The following is an 18079-nucleotide window of genomic DNA, read 5'->3' on the forward strand; positions in this document are numbered from 1 at the left end:
GGACTGGAATGTGAAGTGAAAAAGAAGCTGGGAGGGGGGAGATGGGTACTGGTACAGGGACATATTAGAAGGGATGGGTCAGAAGGGGTCAAGCTGGAGGGCGGGGATGGACAGATGAGTCTATGACATGACCAATAGAGGACTCTCCCCTCAGAATCAGGGACAGAACTCAGAAGTCCTGAGTTTTACCTGTCCTCTGCTGTCAGCAAATATCTATGAAACCCACCGGCAAAGTACCTTCCTCACTCACCTATGGTGGCCAGTCCCCATGGAGGATGACAACCTACTACTGCTATCAGTTACTTGGTTAGCTTAACTGGCAAGGTGTGTGCGGGGCATCTAAAGGTTCAAGGATCTATGGAGGTGTCAGTATGATGTGACACGATGGAACTGTTTTGTTTTTCAGTTTATTTTTTTTAAGCCTAGGCAATTACACACAAAGAACTACATTAAAGGAACATTCAGGTGGCAGAAGCAAGCCCTGGGAAGTAACAAAATGCCAGGATTAAGACTGACGGCGCCTTGTTATGGCATTAAAGACTGTATCATAACGCAGAGCACCTGCCTCTATTCCATGTTAAAGGCCTCTCGGATGCTGTCCAGAGCCTGCTCCTTGGTTATTTTCTTCCACTCTGGGGGGAGATCGGCACGCTCCACATTGTACTCTCTGGCAAACTCTCGATTGAACTTTCTGAATATGAACTTCCAATAATCAGAGGCGCTGATGCTGGGGTCCGGTTGGATGCGCCAGGTGGGGTAGAATTGGCGATAATCTTTGTAGGGATGCCATTTAAATGCCGTGTTCAGGTTTTTAAAAGATTTACTAGAAACTACATCAGAGGAGCACAAAGAATACACAAGCCTGTCAGTTGTCACATAACTGTAGCCCCCCAGCCCTTGAGGCCGATGCACTGATGCAAAATGCTCCTTGTGGTCGCTGCCTCCTGCTTCACAGGGGACTTTACAGAATGGACACTGCTTCCCACAGCCGAACACGCGCTGGAAGATCTCATCCTGAGGCTTGAACTGGAGCTGTGTGAAGACCATCTCCCCACTCAGCTTTTCCCACTCCGAGAGGATGCCTTCTTCCACCTGGGGGAAGAAGGTCTGGATGTCGACTGAGAACTGCCTGACACTGGCTGTGTTCTTGAAGAGGATCACCTCCAAACTGTCCTTGGAGATGACTAGCTCCTTGCACATCGCTTGGCAAAATTGCTCCAAGAACTCAGAGATGGTGGGGGCATCTTGGCACTCAGAGCTCTCCAGAGCGTCCTGGATTTTCTTCATGATTGTGGCTAGAACTGCTCTCTCCAGCTCCCGCAAACTCCCAGTCTCTCTGTAGTGGCTGATCAGGCATGTCTGGATCCAGGCCTTTACAAACTCTTCATAGTTTCTGACGTATTTCACGTAGTTATTGAAGTCCATCTCCTCCAGCAGTTTCTTCTGCACAGTAAACTGGAAGAAGCTCCGGCTGCTGTATTTGATGGACTCTCCACTGCTTAGAAAGTCATCCACTATCTCAATCCCGAGTCTCTTTTTCATATATTCCCATAAAGCAGGTGTCAAACACTGGTTGATGAAATCAAAAGCTCTCTTCTGGCAGGCATCCTTCTCATAGTAAACATCTGTGAAGGTGGAGAAATACTGAGGTCTCAGCTCCTCCAGGCGACGCTGAGGGTCATTCTTCTTGAGAAAGTCTTCGTGCATCTTCTGGAAAGCGCTGGCCGCCTCGCCCAGGATGTGAAGTTTTAAATCAACTTCGAAGGAAGCACTGGTGTACAAATTCCCAGCTAACTTCTCCTGAAGCCTCTCGTTGATCATCCACAGCAATTCCGTGCAGTAGGTCTGGTCGTAATCCCCTTGGGAGTGGACCTTCTGCCCAACGTACCTCCTACACTCCTCCATCAGGGACTTTGTGAACTCTTCCAATTCACGCCAACATTGCTGAGTTATAAACTCCACAGGCACTCTGTACCAAGCCAAGTCCAGATACTCCTTCTTCATGCAGAAGGGTTTTCTTTGATAGGTCAACAAGCTCTGGGCTTTATGGAGCATCTGCTTGACCAAACTCCCTCTGTTCTTCAGGTCCTTGCAGAGCTGGTAGCGGATGTCTTCATGAATTTGGCGTAGGGGTAAGCTCTCCAGTGGCAGCTCTGCTAAGGTTTCCTTCCACATCTTGGCAAACTCTTTTTGCAGTTCCTTGGGCGTTAGCTCCTTGTCCCTCTCCCTGCAGTCCCGCAAGAGCCCATCCACCTTCCCTTCAATGGTTTTCATGTACCTGGCCTGCAGATGGTCTATCTTGCTCCGACCTTTCTGGATACGAATGGCCTCTTCAGATTTACAGAGCAGATAGCTCTCCAGTTCGTGCCGGAGAAATGTCACGCTCCGGAGAAAATCTTCCCTGTATTTCTCTACCAAATGAAGGTTCCCAGTTCCACTCTCAAAGTAGCTCTGTAAACTCTGCAGCATCTTTTGCTCCCCATTGTGGAGCATCTGGTGAACTTCCAGCCTTAGTTTCTCAAAGGTGTCGGGACCCAGATTGTCTGGGGAATGGTTCTGGATGGTGGTTTCGGCTTTGGAGATCCAGAGGTGCATCTCCTTGCGGAAATCCCACTCCCACTCCGCGTACATCACAGACAGCTGGGTATAGGCCTCAGCCACCAGGCTGTTTCTGAAGCTGAAGATGAAGTTCTCGTGTTTCACGGCGTTCCAGAGGCTCCTCACCCACTCAATGAACTGAGGAATGTCCTTGGGGGCTCTGTGAGGTGATCGATTCCTCATGAATTCAAACAGGTATTTCTTCAGCTCACACAGGCTCTCGCTGTATCCCATATTTACTGGTGCCATAGGAGGGACTCCATGCCACAGCCCAGGGATGTACCAACTGTGCTTCTCCGGATCATAGTCCATGATGTCAGAAAATTTCATCTCCCTGGTTTGCTTTTCCATCCTCACTGCAGCTTTGGTCATTTCATCCAGCTGCTCCAGGAGGTGTTTCCTGTCCCTCATGTTTTGTTCATGCGCAGACACATCACTGACATTCTGATGCACAAATTGGCAGTTGGGTTTGTGCCCGATTTCCTCCATTCTGAGAAATGCGTGGACGACAATTTGCAGAACATCCTTCATTTCGGTGGCGTTCTCCATGGCCATGTTAACAATGGTTATGTCACTCAGTCCAATCACCAGTGTGGCCAGCTCATTGTCATGTTCATAACTGTCCTCCAGCTTGGCCAGTTCCGGGGCTTTCAGGCCTTCTGTGTCTATCACCAGGATGAAGTCACAGCCCAGCTCCTGCTGAAAGTTCTCTGCCACTTTAATGAGGGACATGAAGGCTCCTCGGGTACATCGGCCACTGCTCACTGCGAACTGCAGGCCGAACATGGTGTTGAGGAGGGTGGATTTCCCAGTGCTCTGCACTCCCAGCACTGTTAGAACCAGCATTCTGGACCTTCCCCCCAGCTTGGCATGGAGCTCAGCCAGAACATCTGTCACCCACTGCAGTGGGATGTTGGAGGCATCTCCATCGATCAGCTCCATGGGAAACCCTTCCAGCATCAGGTCAGCTGCTATGCCTGGGAGACAGATGAATTGCCTTTGGATGTTCCCCATGTTCCCGTCTTTCACCATTGAGCTTTCGGCCTCGTAAAATTGCCCCAACTCACGCATGAAATGCTCCACCCCTAAGGAGCTGGCAGAGATTAGTTCGTCCAGTTCTGCCAGCTGTTTTGCATCATCCCCTAGAGCACGACATTTCTCTTTATACTCAGCCCGGAGCCTAGAGAGGTTCCCCCTGGCGATGTGATCCAGGTGGAACTTCATCCATTTCAGGAAATGATGTTTCTCAGCTGGACTCAACTGTCCTATCCCGCTAATAAATTTAACCATCCCGCTGGTGAGGTCACACTGGTTCTGCTGCCTGCGTAGCTCCAACCTCCTTTCTCTCAGCTGGGATCTATAGTCTTCCGGAGGGACGTCCCGTTGGCCTTTCATCCGGCACAGCTCTTTCTCCACTTTAGCCAAGTTCCTCCACAGATCCCCTTGGAGCCTCAGCATTTCCCTCTTGTACTTTGCCACGTCCTGTATTTCTGCGGTGATTTCTTGAACGTGCTCCAAGGCGGTCCAACATTCTCCATCATCTTCATCCACCTGGATCCCGAGCTCCCGCGCCGTCACAGCCATGTCACGGATGCTCGTGCTCTTGGGAGAGGAGCTCATGACACCCTGTAGGGTGGATCGTAGCTTTTTCACCAGTTCTGCGCTATTGTTGCTCTTCTGTTTCACCAGAAGTTGTGATTTGTTCATATTCAGTTGCGGGGCTAATTTATTGAGGAGTCCCAGTGTTTCCTTGGCTTTCCCAGCCTGACTGTTAAGGATGAAGTAGTATTTAGTGGCTGACCCCGGCAGAGATGATAACAGCGCGTATTCTCTCTCATTGATGCTCTCCGTTAATATGAACACTGCTGAGGAGACCTCTGTTAAAAAGCTGAACTGCAGCCAGTGCGACACAATGTCTCCACGCAGGTTTGTAACTGCGATGGGCTCTGGGAAAAGATCCAGATTCTCCCTCCCAGCAGGGAAATACCAGGAAATCTCGACCAGCCCATCTGCAATTTCCCGAGGGACATTCCCAGACTCCATGTCCCGATGGATGAAGAAATCCTGGTGCTGCTGGGAGGGGCTGAGAACCTCATTGAGGAGTTTAGACTTGGAGAAGCTGCAGCTCCCCATCCGCACAAAGGAAACGGTTGGCATTTCTGTGAGCACCAGGCTCTCCTCTCTGAACCCTCTGCTTTCTGCCAGGGAGTGGGGCCTCCACTTCCTCACAATGTCCCTCATGGCCCACAGCATTAGGGTGAACTTGGGGCTGTCGACGGCAGGTAGCAGCAGAGGGAGGGCAAACTGGCACATGGACATTTTGGAGAGGATCTCCTGCTGTAGGAAACTGTCTGAGCAAAGCAGAACGGCACAGAGAACATCGAGGGGGTGCAGAGAAGCCCTAGAGTCGTCTTCCCTCACAGAAAACACATCCCCACTCACCCCACCCTCCTCATCCTCACTTGTGTCGTCATCAGATGTCCCCTGCCCAAGGCTTGTGCTTCTGGCTGTCCCGTTCAAAGCCATGAGCTTTCTCAGGAAATGCCAAGGCAAGTCTCCCAGGATGGAAAGAGTCCAGTCCTTCAGGCTCTCCGGACTGATTTCCAGGAGATCACTCAGCCGCAGTTTCCCATTTCTGAACTTCTTGAGCCTCAGCTTTGACAAGACGGTTTTCAGGGCTCCTCTTCTCCCTGCAAATGGAAACAAAGGCATCACCACCTGGGATGGCGTCACAGCTCAGGGCCAGCTGCACCTGGGCCTCCTCTTGATCTCTCTGTTTCCAAAATTTAGGCCTGAAGCCTTCACCTCCCCGGCTCGTTTCATCTGAAGGGGACTAACCCAGCTAAACGTTCAAACCCGTCTGTCTCCACTAACGCTTAGGGAGGCTTTACTTTATCTAGACTCCCTCGCTCCTGAGGCTGGGTGTCCCACACTGAGGCGTAGATGGTGTGACCTAGGCCAAACTCCTGCCCCCAGGACTATCAGTCACTGCAGATCCAGAGGCAGAGGCATGGTTGGGAGGCCAGCCGGGGATTAGAGCCAGGGGTTCAGAGGCAGGCAGGGCGTAAGGCTAGAATGGAGCAGCTAAGGGGTGGAGAAAGGGCTGGCCAGGGAGCCGGTCTGGCACAGCTGTGAATGATTGAGTAGCCGTCGTGCTGCTGTGGCTACCTGGGTTAAATAGGGACTTGTGGGCCCTTCTGTCCTGTCAGGGACCACAGTCACTCAGCCTCGTCTACACTACGGCGGTAAATCGACCTAAGTTACGCTACTCCAGTTTACCGATTTACCGGTAAGTGTAGACACAGTCTCAGTGCGGGTTTATTGGGCCCAGCCGAGCTCACTGGGTTGCTAGGCAACCATGCCCAGAGTTGGCTGGGTTCCTGACACTGCGGGCCGTCTGCGTTTCCATCGGCTCAGAAACAATTTATTTTGCCCCAGAATTTTCTTCTATGGAGGATTTGGGAATTTGGAGGAGGAAAAGCCCAAAATTTCAAAATCTCAGAAACCACCACAAAAGGGACTTTCCATTCTCCACACAGCTCTGGATGTAGTATTTGTAAAACAATCCTGGCATCTTTCACGTGCTTCACAGATGGACAAGACGCAGGGGACGGTCAGGAGCTCGGGCACGGCTAGTGTACAGAGATAGAGACGCTGGACGGAAGAACCACAGGAGTGTGGGGGGCCCTTACTGACTTCGTCATTGGCCAACTCAGGGCAGAGGGATTTGGGTTGGGAGAAGGACTTGGGGGGGGGTGTTCTCTGGACTCTACCTCCATGAACTTTGTTGGGAGAGGTCTCGGGAGCCTCATCTCCGCTCCTGTCCACTGATGCAGAATGTCCTGGTGTCTCAGCTCCGCACCTCTCCACCGACCTGGCAACTCCTGGGGTCTCGGCTCTGCTCTCCAACATGGAGACATCTGAGTCTGGAGTCGCTCCATCTAAGGATCCAGAAGAGAAGCCTGCTCAGAGGTCCTAGACCAGTGTTTCTCAACTTTTGCAGGCTACTGGACCGCTTTCAAGAGTCTGATTTGTCTTGCATACCACAGGTTTCACCTCACTTAAAAATACAAAAGTGTCACAGCACACCTCCAGGCAGCAGGGCTGAAGCATTTACTTTGCTTTGTGGGGCTCCTAAGGTGTGGGTCCCCAGGCAATTGCCTTGCTTGACACCCCCCTAAATGCCGGCCCTGCACTTGTGATCTCCCTAAACCCGTCCCAGGACCCTCCTGGGGGCTGCAACATCCAGGTACTGAGCTAGAGCAATTGGGTATGCCCTGGAAGACCTCTGTGTACCCCACAGGAGTATGTGGTCCTTATGGTAGAGAACCACTGCCCTGGACCTTCCCAGTGCCACTGTGTCCTCGGTGTCGTGTTCTGTTTTCATTTTGTTGCTTGTTTGGGCAGGTTTTTGTTTTGTTTTTCCTTGTCAGGAGCTTAGGTGAGAAGGTTATGACATATATAGAGGCAGCGGTGGAGTGACCCAAGGAATGGAAGAGTCAGTTGAGATGACCGGATGAGGAAGCTGTGGGATGTACATTATCCGGGAGTGGGTGCCCATGTGTATGCAGTGGTGAGCTGGAGCCGGTTCGCACCAGTTCGCTAGAACCGGTTGTTAAATTTAGAAGCGGACAACCAGTTCTAAAAGGGCTTCTAAATTTAACAACTGGCCAAAAGTGGCACCTCACGCGCCGACTCCATGGGTGCTCTGGGGCTGGAGCACCCACAGGGAGGGCCGCTCCCCCTGCTCCCCCCCCCAGCTACGCTCCCCCACCCCTAGGAGCCAGAGGGACCTGCCGGATGCTTCCTGGGAGCTGACCCAGGTATGCACCACCGGGACTCCCCACCTCGCCCCCTGGCAGGTGCCTCTGGCTCTTAGGGGCGGGGTGGGCACCCACTACGGTGGCCCACGGGACCCTCCTGCCCGGTTCTGGGGGCAGTCAGGGGACAAGGGAGGAGGGTGGATGGGGCAGGGGTCTGGGAGGCGGGCGTCAAGGAACGCGGGCGGGGGGTAGGAGTCCCCAGGGGCGGGGGCGGGCCACGACCCCCTCGTGGGGTGAGGAGGGAACCAGTTATTAAGATTTTGGCAGCTCATCACTGTGTGTATGAAGTGCTGCCTGAGGGAGCTGATGGAAGAGAAGATCCAAGGTTTGGAGACGCAGGTAGAAACTTTGGTTGAGTTTCGAAGGGGATTTGAGCAGATGATGGAGGGAAGGTTGAAGGGAAAAGTCAAGACCGGCAGATGGAAGCTGGACGGGAGAACTGTGAGGGGAGGCTGCTAGATGAGGGAAGTGGCCAATGGAAGCATGTGACTACCAGAACCAGGCAGAGGAAGAGACGGGCTGATGAAGGAGAAAGAGAGCTCAGGAACAGGTTTCCCTGAGTTGGAAGATGAAGAAGGGGCCCAGCAGGCAGCAACAGATGGTGGGAGAACAAGCAAGAAGAAAAGAACTTGCGAGTCTTACATGACGAGGGGAAGAGTCAATGGAGATAGCCAGAGTTTGGAGCCCAAGAGGACAGCGGATGACACACAAAATATTGCAAGAGAGAACAAGAGACACGAGGACTTGCAGCCAGAAAGAACAGATGGGGAAGGCTGGAGAATCACATAACCAAGAGGAAGAGGCAGGTCGCCGTGACTGGTGAATCCATTCTAAGAACAGACAGGCCTGTCACCTGAGCTGATCCTGAGAGCAGAGGGCTGTCCTGTCTGCCAGGAGTTAAGATACAAGGTGCGGACCTGAGGCCGAAGAGTATCCTAATGGAAGCAGGAAAGAATCCACTGATTGTCCTTCAAGTGGGAACAAATGATACTGCTAGATTCTCACCGGGATGCATCAAGGATGACTCTGCCAGGCTGGGGAAGACGCGTAAAGAAATGGAGGCTCAGGTAATTTTCAGTGGCCCCTGAAGGCGAGACACAATTATGATGAGCAACAGATGGCTGAAGCAGTGGTGCTATCAGGAGGGCTTTGGGCGGTTTGCCCACTGGGAGGCATTCATGGACAGAGGGCTGTTCTCCTGGGATGGACTCCACCCGAGTAGGGAGGGAAATAGACTTCTGGGATAGAGGTTGGCACATCTGATTAAAAGAGCTCTGAACTAGGAACTTGGAGGAGTTGCTAATGTAATCTCCATGGCTGATTCTAATATTGACCAGGAGGAAAACCAAGAAAGGGGAATACAGCAATGGATGAGGGAACAGCAGTGGGTAGGAGAATGGACATTAAGAGGAAAACCAGTGCCAATATCAATGACGCTAACAGTCAGGTAGGTGATGCTGGCAGGAGAACGATTGTACCTATATCATGTGAGGAATCTGTGCGAAGCCAAGCAGTAACAACTAAAATGTCTGTACACCAATGCAAGGAGCCTGGGTAACAAAATGGAGGAACTAGAACTGGTGGAGAAGGAAGTGAAACCAGATATTATACGGATAACAGAAACATGGTAGACTAGTAGTCATGACTGGATTACAGGTATTAAAGGGTATGTGCTGTCTGACAGATTTCTTCACCAAACCATCGCTGAACCTGCAAGAGATGATGCCATTTTAGATATGGCATTGGTGAGTAGTCAGGAAACTCGTAGAACAGCTGGTTCTATCTTGGTTTGAGTTTAAACTAAATGGAAGGATAAGCAAAAATAGGTCGGCAACTAGGGTCCTTGATTTCCAAAGGGCAAACATTAAAAAATAAAGGGAATTAGTTAGGCAAGTGGACTGAACCAAAGAACTCAAGGATCTGAATATGAAGGTGGCTTGCAATTACTTTAAGTCAAAGTTGCAGAAACTATCTGAAGCCTGCATCCCAAGAAAAGGGAAAAAAATTGTAGGGAAGGATTGGAGACCAAGCTAGGTGAGAAAGCATCTGACACAGGAGATTAAGAGAAAGCCGAAAGCCTACAAGGAGTGGAAGAGGGAATGGATCTGCAAGGGAGCAGCTTAATGGGACTAAACTGGGGTGGGTTTGGATAATCACCATCCAAGAATATTAAAGGAACTGGCACATGAAATTGCAAGCACAATTGCAAGGATTTTCAATGAATCTGTAAACTCAGGAGTCGTACCCCGAGGATTGCTAAGGTAGTACCTAATTTTAAGAAAGGAAAAAAACGTGTTCTAGGAAACTGTCAGTTAAACAAAACTTGTATGCAAGGTCTTGAACAAATTTTGAAAGAGAAAGCAGTTAAGGACATAGACGTAAATGATAATAAAATATACCATGGTTTTATAAAAGGTAACATGTGCCAGATCAACCTGATCTCTTTATTTCAGATAACTGATTATCTAGACAAAGGAAATGCAGTAAATCTAATCTTCCTGGATGCCAGTAAGGCATTTGATACAATTCCACATGGGAAATTATTAGTTAAATTAGAGAAGATGGGGATTTATTTGAGAATTTAAAATCAGATGAGAAAGTGGTTAAAGGGGAGACTACAATAGGTGGTACTGAAAGGCGAATTGTCGGGTTGGAGTGAAGTTACTAGTGGAGTTCCTCAAGGATCAGTCTCGGGACCAATCTTATTAAACATTTTTATTAATAACCTTGGCAAAAAAGTGCTAATAAAACTTGGGGATGACACCAAGTTGAGAGGTATTGCCAATCTGGGGTAGTACCAGAATATCATACAAGAAGGTCTGGATGATCTTGAAAACTGGAATAATAGAAATGGGATGAAACTGAATAGCGCAAAGTGCAAGGTCATACATTTAGGGACTAACAACATGAATTTTTGCTATATGCTGGGGATGTACCATTTGGAAGCGACAGAGGAGGAGAAAGACCTGGGTATATTGGTTGTTCAGAGGATGACTATGAACCACCACTGTGATGCAGCCGCAAAAAAGACTAATGCAGTCCTAGCATGCATCCAGCGAGGTATTTCCAGTAGAGACAGGGAAGTGTTAGTACCATGGTATAAGGCATTGGTGAGACCTCGTCTGGAATACTGTGTGCAATTCTGGTCTCCCATGTTTAAGAAATATGAATTCAAACTGGAACAAGTGCAGAGAAGAGATACTAGGATGATCCGAGAAATGGAAAACCTACCTTAGGAGAGGAGACTCAAAGAGTTTGGTTTGTTTAGCCTAACCAAAAGAAGGCTGAGAGGAGATATGATTGCTCTCTATAAATACACCAGAGGGAAAAATACCAGGGACGGAGAGGAATTATTTAAATTAAGTGCCAATGTGGACACCAGAACAAATGGATATAAACTGACCATCATCCAGTTTAGGCTTGAAATTAGATGCAGGTTTCTAACCACCAGAAGAGTGACGTTCTGGAACAGCCTCCTAAGGGGAGCAGGCAGGGGGGCAAAAAACCTCACGGGTTTCAAGGCTGAACTTGATACGTTTGTGGAGGGGATGGTATGACGGGACTGCCTACCATGGCATGCAGCCAGTCTGCAAACGCTAGCAGCAAATATCTCCAACGGCCAGTGATGGGACACTAGCTGGGGAGGAGGCGGCGCTCTGAGTTACTACAGAGAATTCTTTCCCAGGTATCCGGCTGGTGGGTCTTGCCCATATGCTCAGGGTCTAACTGATCACCAGGCTTGGGGTAAGCAAGTAATTTTTTCCCAGGGTCAGATTGGCAGAGACCCTGGGGTTTTTTTTTTTTTGCCTTCCTCTGCAGCATGGGGCATGGGTCACTTGCAGGTTTAAACTAGTGCAAATGGTGGATTTTCTGACACCTGACGTCTTTAAATCATGATTTGAAGACGTCAGTAACTCAGCCAGAGGTTAGGGGTCTATTACAGGAGTGGGTGGGCAAGGTTCTGTGGCTTTCAATGTGCAGGAGGTCAGACCAGATGATCTGATGGTCCTCTCTGGCCTTAAAGTCTACGAGACACATACAGCTCATTCCATTAATCAGAGATCAAACCTCTAACCCTGTGAGGAACTGAACCAAACCAGGCCCAAATCCTTCCCAGAGAATCCCTCCAATCTTGCCCCCCAATCTGTTCTCCTAAAATCCCATCCACCAAACCACAATAAGACTAGTACCCAGGAGCCCAGACTCTCAGTGTCCCCTTCCCCTAACACTCGAGACTCCCCTCCCCTAGGTGGGAATAGAACCCTGGAGTCCTGATTCCCAGTCCCCAGCTGCGCTATCCTACTAGACCATAGTCTTTCCCTTCCATCCTTGAAGAGCTTCCAAAGTTGACCTTGAGATGTCAGTGGGATCGGAGTATCGACCCTACCTTCAATATTCCCTTTTCCTTCAGCGGTCTTTCCTTCTTCTCCATGGCTGGGGATATTTCCAGACCCTACAAAGCAAAACAAGTGAAAGTCTCTTAGGCTCATGTAGGAGCCTATAGATCTGGGCCATAGATCTTGTCCAGCCTAGGGTTTCAAGTGGCAGCCTTAGATTCTTGCTTCATCTCAGGAACCCCTTCGAGAACTGCAGACTACCTGGAGTTCTAGCTTAGCCCCTGCTGAAATGATAGAGGAGGAACCGAGCTTGTAGCTGGAGCCACTGAAATTGAGCTCAAGGTTCTAAACAATGTGAAGTGGTTGCTGGTTGAGTTGACCTGGTTCAATGGACCTAATTAGAAGAAGTACCTTTTTCCCTCCCAGGATGTTCACAAGCAATAGTTTCTGTTTGGGTTCATGCAGCCAGAATCACCTTCTGCTCTTGCAAGGGGTCCAAACACATAGAAGCTAGACCCTTCCTGCATCCCAAATCTACCACAGCTTTCTCTCTGTCCCTGTCCATACAGCCCCGAGGAGAACTCTCCTGAGATTCTGCGCCCAGTACAGGACAATCATAAATACTTCTTAAGCATTGCCCTACAGGGCAAGTCTAGAGACCCGTCCTGTACCTTCGAAATCTGCTCTCTCTGAGGACACAGCAGCTGCATCCTTCTCTGAGGATCTGGCACCTCCTGGACTCTCTGGATCATTCTTTGAGGGTAAAGCATTTTCAGGTTCATTCTTTATTGGGGTTGTCGCAGAATTTGGTGTCACCAGTCCCTTCCCTGAGGACAACACGGCTTCTGGCTTCTCGGGTTCTTCCAGCTTCTCTGGATCATTCTTCTCTGAGGATGTGGCATCTTCTGAGTTCTGTGGAGCAATCTTCCCTGACGATGGGCTACCGTCTGAATTTCCTAGATCATTCTCCTCATGCGGTAGAGCGGTTTCTGGATTTTCTAGATCATTCTTCTCTAGGGATGTGGCACCTCCTGGATTTTCTAGCTCATTTTTGCCCAAGGTTACAGCATCTTGTGGGTTTTCTGCTTTGTTCTTCTTGGAGGATGTGCCACCTTCCGGATTCTCTGCATCATTTGTCTGAGTTACACACCCTGCAAAGGGACAACAAATAGACACCTCCTCAGTGCCTTACAGATTTCTTTGCAATTCCAGGAACTTTCTTGGACAAGAGAGAAAGGAGATGGGTCTCCATGGCCCGTTCAGCCCTTGGCCACTCCCCTGAGGCTACTGCCCTGCATTTTAGTTAGATCAGCAGTGAAGGAAAAGGTTAAAAATAGTGAGAGAAATCCTGTGGTCTACGGGAAAAGGGCATTACATTGGAGGCTGTTTGTGAGACTGTGACAAGTTTTTTAGGGCAGGGGTCAGAACGGGGATTTGGGGCTAAATCCTCAGGTTTCAAGTAGGGCTGTCAATTAATCACAGTTAACTCACATGATTAACTCAAAAAAATTAATCGTGATTAAAAAAATTAATCGCGATTAATCGCACTTAGCAATAGAAAACCAATTGACATTTATTAAATTTTTTGGATGTTTTTCTACATTTTCAATATTGATTTCAATTACAACACAGAACACAAAGTGCACAGTGCTCACTTTATATTATTATTTTTGATTAAAAATATTTGCACTTTAAAAATGATAAATAAAAGAAATAGTATTTTTCAATTTACCTCATACAAGTATTGAAGTGCAATCTCTTTATTATGAAAGTGTAACTTACAAATGCAGATTTTTTTTGGTTACAAAACTGCACTCAAAAACAAAACAGTGTAGAACTTTAGAGCCTACAAGTCCACTCAGTCCTACTTCTTATTCTGCCAATCACTAAAACAAACAAGTTTGTTTACTTACATTGACGGGAGATAATGCTGCCTGCTTCTTATTTACAATGTCACCTGAAAGTGAGAACAGGCATTTGCATGGCACTTTTGTAGCCGGCGCTGTGAGGTATTTACATGCCAGATGTGCTAAACATTCGTATGACCCTTCATGCTTCGATCACCATTCCAGAGGACATGCTTCCATGCTGATGATGCTCATTTAAAAAAAATAATGCGTTAATTAAATTTATGACTGTACTCCTTGGGGGGAGAATTGTATGTCCCCTGCTCTTTTTTACCCACATTCTGCCATATATTTCATGGTATAGCCGTCTTGCATGATGACCCAGCACGTGTGTTTTAAGAACACTTTCACTGCAGATTTGAAAAAAACACAAAGAAGGTACCAATGTGAGATTTCTAAAAAATAGCTACAGCACTCCACCCAAGGTTTAAGAATCGGAAGTGCCTTCCAAAATCTGAGGGATGAGGTCTGGAGCATGCTTTCAGAAGTCTTAAAAGAGCAACATTCCGATGCAGAAACTACAGAACCCGAACCATCAAAAAAGAAAATCAACCTTCTTCTGGTGGCTTCTGACTCAGATGATGAAAATGAACATGCGTCTGTTGGCACTGCTTTGGATTGTTATCAAGCAGAACCCATCATCAGCATGGAAGCATGTTCTCTGGAATGGTGGCTGAAGCATGAAAGGAATCATAGAATCATAGAATATCAGGGTTGGAAGGGACCCCAGAAGGTCATCTAGTCCAACCCCCTGCTCAAAGCAGGACCAGTTCCCAGTTAAATCATCCCAGCCAGGGCTTTGTCAAGCCTGACCTTAAAAACCTCTAAGGAAGGAGATTCTACCACCTCCCTAGGTAACGCATTCCAGTGTTTCACCACCCTCTTAGTGAAAAAGTTTTTCCTAATATCCAATCTAAACCTCCCCCACTGCAACTTGAGACCATTACTCCTCGTTCTGTCATCTGCTACCATTGAGAACAGTCTAGAGCCATCCTCTTTGGAACCCCCTTTCAGGTAGTTGAAAGCAGCTATCAAATCCCCCCTCATTCTTCTCTTCTGCAGGCTAAACAATCCCAGCTCCCTCAGCCTCTCCTCATAACTCATGTGTTCCAGTCCCCTAATCATTTTTGTTGCCCTTCGCTGGACTCTCTCCAATTTATCCACATCCTTCTTGAAGTGTGGGGCCCAAAACTGGACACAGTACTCCAGATGAGGCCTCACCAATGTCGAATAGAGGGGAACGATCACGTCCTTCGATCTGCTCGCTATGCCCCTACTTATACATCCCAAAATGCCATTGGCCTTCTTGGCAACAAGGGCACACTGCTGACTCATATCCAGCTTCTCGTCCACTGTCACCCCTAGGTCCTTTTCCGCAGAACTGCTGCCTAGCCATTCGGTCCCTAGTCTGTAGCTGTGCATTGGGTTCTTCCGTCCTAAGTGCAGGACCCTGCACTTATCCTTATTGAACCTCATCAGATTCCTTTTGGCCCAATCTTCCAATTGGTCTAGGTCCTTCTGTATCCTATCCCTCCCCTCCAGCGTATCTACCACTCCTCCCAGTTTAGTATCATCCGCAAATTTGCTGAGAGTGCAATCCACACCATCCTCCAGATCATTTATGAAGATATTGAATAAAACCGGCCCCAGGACCGACCCTTGGGGCACTCCACTTGATACCGGCTGCCAACTAGACATGGAGCCATTGATCACTACCCGTTGAGCCCGACAATTTAGCCAGCTTTCTACCCACCTTATAGTGCATTCATCCAGCCCATACTTCCTTAACTTGCTGACAAGAATACTATGGGAGACCGTGTCAAAAGCTTTGCTAAAGTCAAGAAACAATACATCCACTGCTTTCCCTTCATCCACAGAACCAGTAATCTCATCATAAAAGGCGATTAGATTAGTCAGGCATGACCTTCCCTTGGTGAATCCATGCTGGCTGTTCCTGATCACTTTCCTCTCATGCAAGTGCTTCAGGATTGATTCTTTGAGGACCTGCTCCATGATTTTTCCAGGGACTGAGGTGAGGCTGACTGGCCTGTAGTTCCCAGGATCTTCCTTCTTCCCTTTTTTAAAGGACATATGAATCTTAAGCGGATCTGGCACGTAAATGTCTTGCAATGCCAGCTACAACAGTGCCATGCGAATGCCTGTTCTCACTGTCAGGTGACATTGTAAACAAGAAGCAGGCAGGATTATTTCCTGCCAGTTGTAACCAACCTTGTTTACCTGAGTAATTGGCTGAACAAGAAGTAGGACTGAGTGGACTTGTAGGCTCTAAAGTTTTACATTGTTTTATTTTTGAATGCAGGTTTTTTGTACATAATCCTACATTTGTAAGTTCAACTTTCATGATAAAGAAATTGCACTACAGTACTTGTATGAGGTGAACTGAAAAATACATTTTTTTTTTGTTTTTTACAGGGCAAATATTTGTAATAAAAATAAATATAAAGTGAGCACTGTACACTTTGTATTCTGTGTTGTAATTGAAATTAATATATTTGAAAATGTACTAAACATCCAAATATATTTAAAATAAATGGTATTCTTTTGTTAACAGCACGATTAATCGTGCGATTAATTGCAATTAATTTTTAAAATTGTGATTAATTTTTTAAATTCCTTGACAGCCCTAGTTTCAAGGAACGTTACAGACATGCTGGGGTTGATCTGTTAGGAAAACCCCACTGAGAGCCTGGGACACAACCCAGGAGTCCTGACTCCTAGCCTCCACCCCCCGCTCTAACCATTGGTCCAACCCGTCACCAATACGCAGTTACGTCGCAATATCTCCTGGCTACATTTTATGTCTCTTCTATGGAATCCTGCCAAGAACTGAAATGACTCAGAAAGCCCCAACTCACGGCGTGCCGGGGGCTGTAAATCTGATGGAAACTCTGGGAAGAGGCTCTGCAGACACTCCAGGAACTGCTCACAGCCGCGCTCCCCCTTCCTCTGGATCTTTATCAGCAGCCTTCGGATCCTCTCCCTGGGCTCCGAGAGCTTCTCCAAGGCCTCATACTCCTCCTCGGTAACTATCCCCAGCGAGGCCACTTCGTCCAAGACGGGGTCAGGGGTTGTTAGAAGGAGGGCGATGAGTCGCTCCCGTCCCCGGCGGATCGTCTCAAAGGCCATTGGGCCCAGGTCCCTGTGGCTGGGCAAGGGATTTGCGGAGAAACGACTTCAGATTGTGTTTGTAACTCCCGAAAAACCACACGCAACTCACCCACTGCAGCACCGCGCCCCCTAGCCCCGCACTGGGGCAATGGGGACAGCCCTGACTGCCAGGGGAGAGCGCCCCCTACTGAGCCCCTGCCCCACTCCCTGTGGCACAGCGCCCCCTAGTGCCGTTGTGGGGCACTGGATCTAGCCCTGACTGCCAGGGGAGAGCGCCCCCCTACTGAGCCCTTGCCCCACTCCCTGCACTGGGGCAATGCGGCCAGCCCTGACTGCCAGGGGAGAGCGCTCCCCTACTGAGCCCCTGCCCCACTCCCTGCAGCACAGCGCCCCCATAGCGCCGCACTGGGGCATTGGGGCCATTCCTGGCTGCCAGGGACAGCGCCCCTATCCATAGGGTAACCTGGGGGTCAGGCTGGGGAGGGTCCCAGGCAGGAGGAGGCTGGTTTTCTCCCCCGCCCACTCCCCGATCCCACAACCCTCTCTCTGGCCCCGGTCCAGCCCCAGGGCCCCGCACCCCAGTGGGCACTGCTGGAAGGAACTCACAGCTGAGGGGAAGAAATGACCCTTCTCTCCTGCGGCCGGCTTGTGTCGGGCTCCGTTTACACAGCCGGGTTCCAAGGACACGAAACTGAAACCGCAGCTGGGCGCAGGCTGGTGCAGCTGATTGTTCCTGCCCCTCCCTCTCATCGCTTCCCCCCGCCCTCCAGCTCCCTCCCGCATGGGCTCAGCCCTCCCCCCTCCAGCATTGTGGGGTCCCCTCTCTGCATGGCCCCCTCAGCCTGGGTATCCTGGTGAAACAGCTGCTTGAGCCAGACCCCAGTTCCCTGGATCAGGGCAGGGGGACCCCGGGGTGGGGGGAGGATTCTCTGCCCTGGGCTACACAGGTGTAGGGTGAGCAGACAGCAAGTGTGAAAAATCGGGACAGTGGGTGGGTGGGGGGTAATAGGAGCCTGTATAAGAAAAAGCCCCAAATATCAGGACTGTCCCTATAAAATCGGGACATCTGGTCACCCTATACAGGTGGGGGGGTCACAGCAGGTGAGCTAGTGCAGAGAGGGCCTCAAACTTTTGTTGTTGTTGGCGGGCCCCTTTTCCAATGCAGTGTCAATCAGGGCCCCCCCCCGCCAATTGAGAAACTGAGTGACCAAAGTAGATGTGTCCTTCATCGAAACACTGACCGTTCGTCATGCTTTAAGAAACAGAATATACTGTAACCGGACTT

General features: G+C 49.2%; 1 protein-coding gene across 1 annotated transcript; it reads right to left on the reverse strand.

Moving 5' to 3' along the window:
• Positions 1-391: 391 nt before the first annotated feature.
• Positions 392-17468, reverse strand: LOC140912329 (interferon-induced very large GTPase 1-like). Its single transcript, XM_073346557.1, has 6 exons — positions 17401-17468; positions 16542-16831; positions 12430-12909; positions 11809-11874; positions 6372-6539; positions 392-5288 (listed from the first exon to the last, which is right to left on the reverse strand). The coding sequence occupies exons 2-6, from the start codon at positions 16810-16812 to the stop codon at positions 568-570; spliced, it is 5706 nt and encodes a 1901-aa protein (XP_073202658.1). The 5' UTR covers positions 16813-16831; positions 17401-17468; the 3' UTR covers positions 392-567.
• Between the last annotated feature and the right edge of the window lie 611 nt (positions 17469-18079).

The sequence above is a fragment of the Lepidochelys kempii genome, chromosome 6, assembly GCF_965140265.1.
Source record: "Lepidochelys kempii isolate rLepKem1 chromosome 6, rLepKem1.hap2, whole genome shotgun sequence".
In the NCBI taxonomy this organism is placed as follows: domain Eukaryota; kingdom Metazoa; phylum Chordata; order Testudines; family Cheloniidae; genus Lepidochelys; species Lepidochelys kempii.

Coding starts and splice junctions, on each gene's coding strand:
- LOC140912329 (XM_073346557.1), bottom strand. CDS start 16,812: ATGGCCTTTGAGACGATCCGCCGGGGACGGGAGCGACTCATCGCCCTC. Junction 11,875..12,429: donor AGAGAGAGCAGATTTCGAAG/GTACAGGACGGG, acceptor TTTGCTTTGTAG/GGTCTGGAAATATCCCCAGC. Junction 5,289..6,371: donor TCCCAACAAAGTTCATGGAG/GTAGAGTCCAGA, acceptor TTCCATTTGCAG/GGAGAAGAGGAGCCCTGAAA.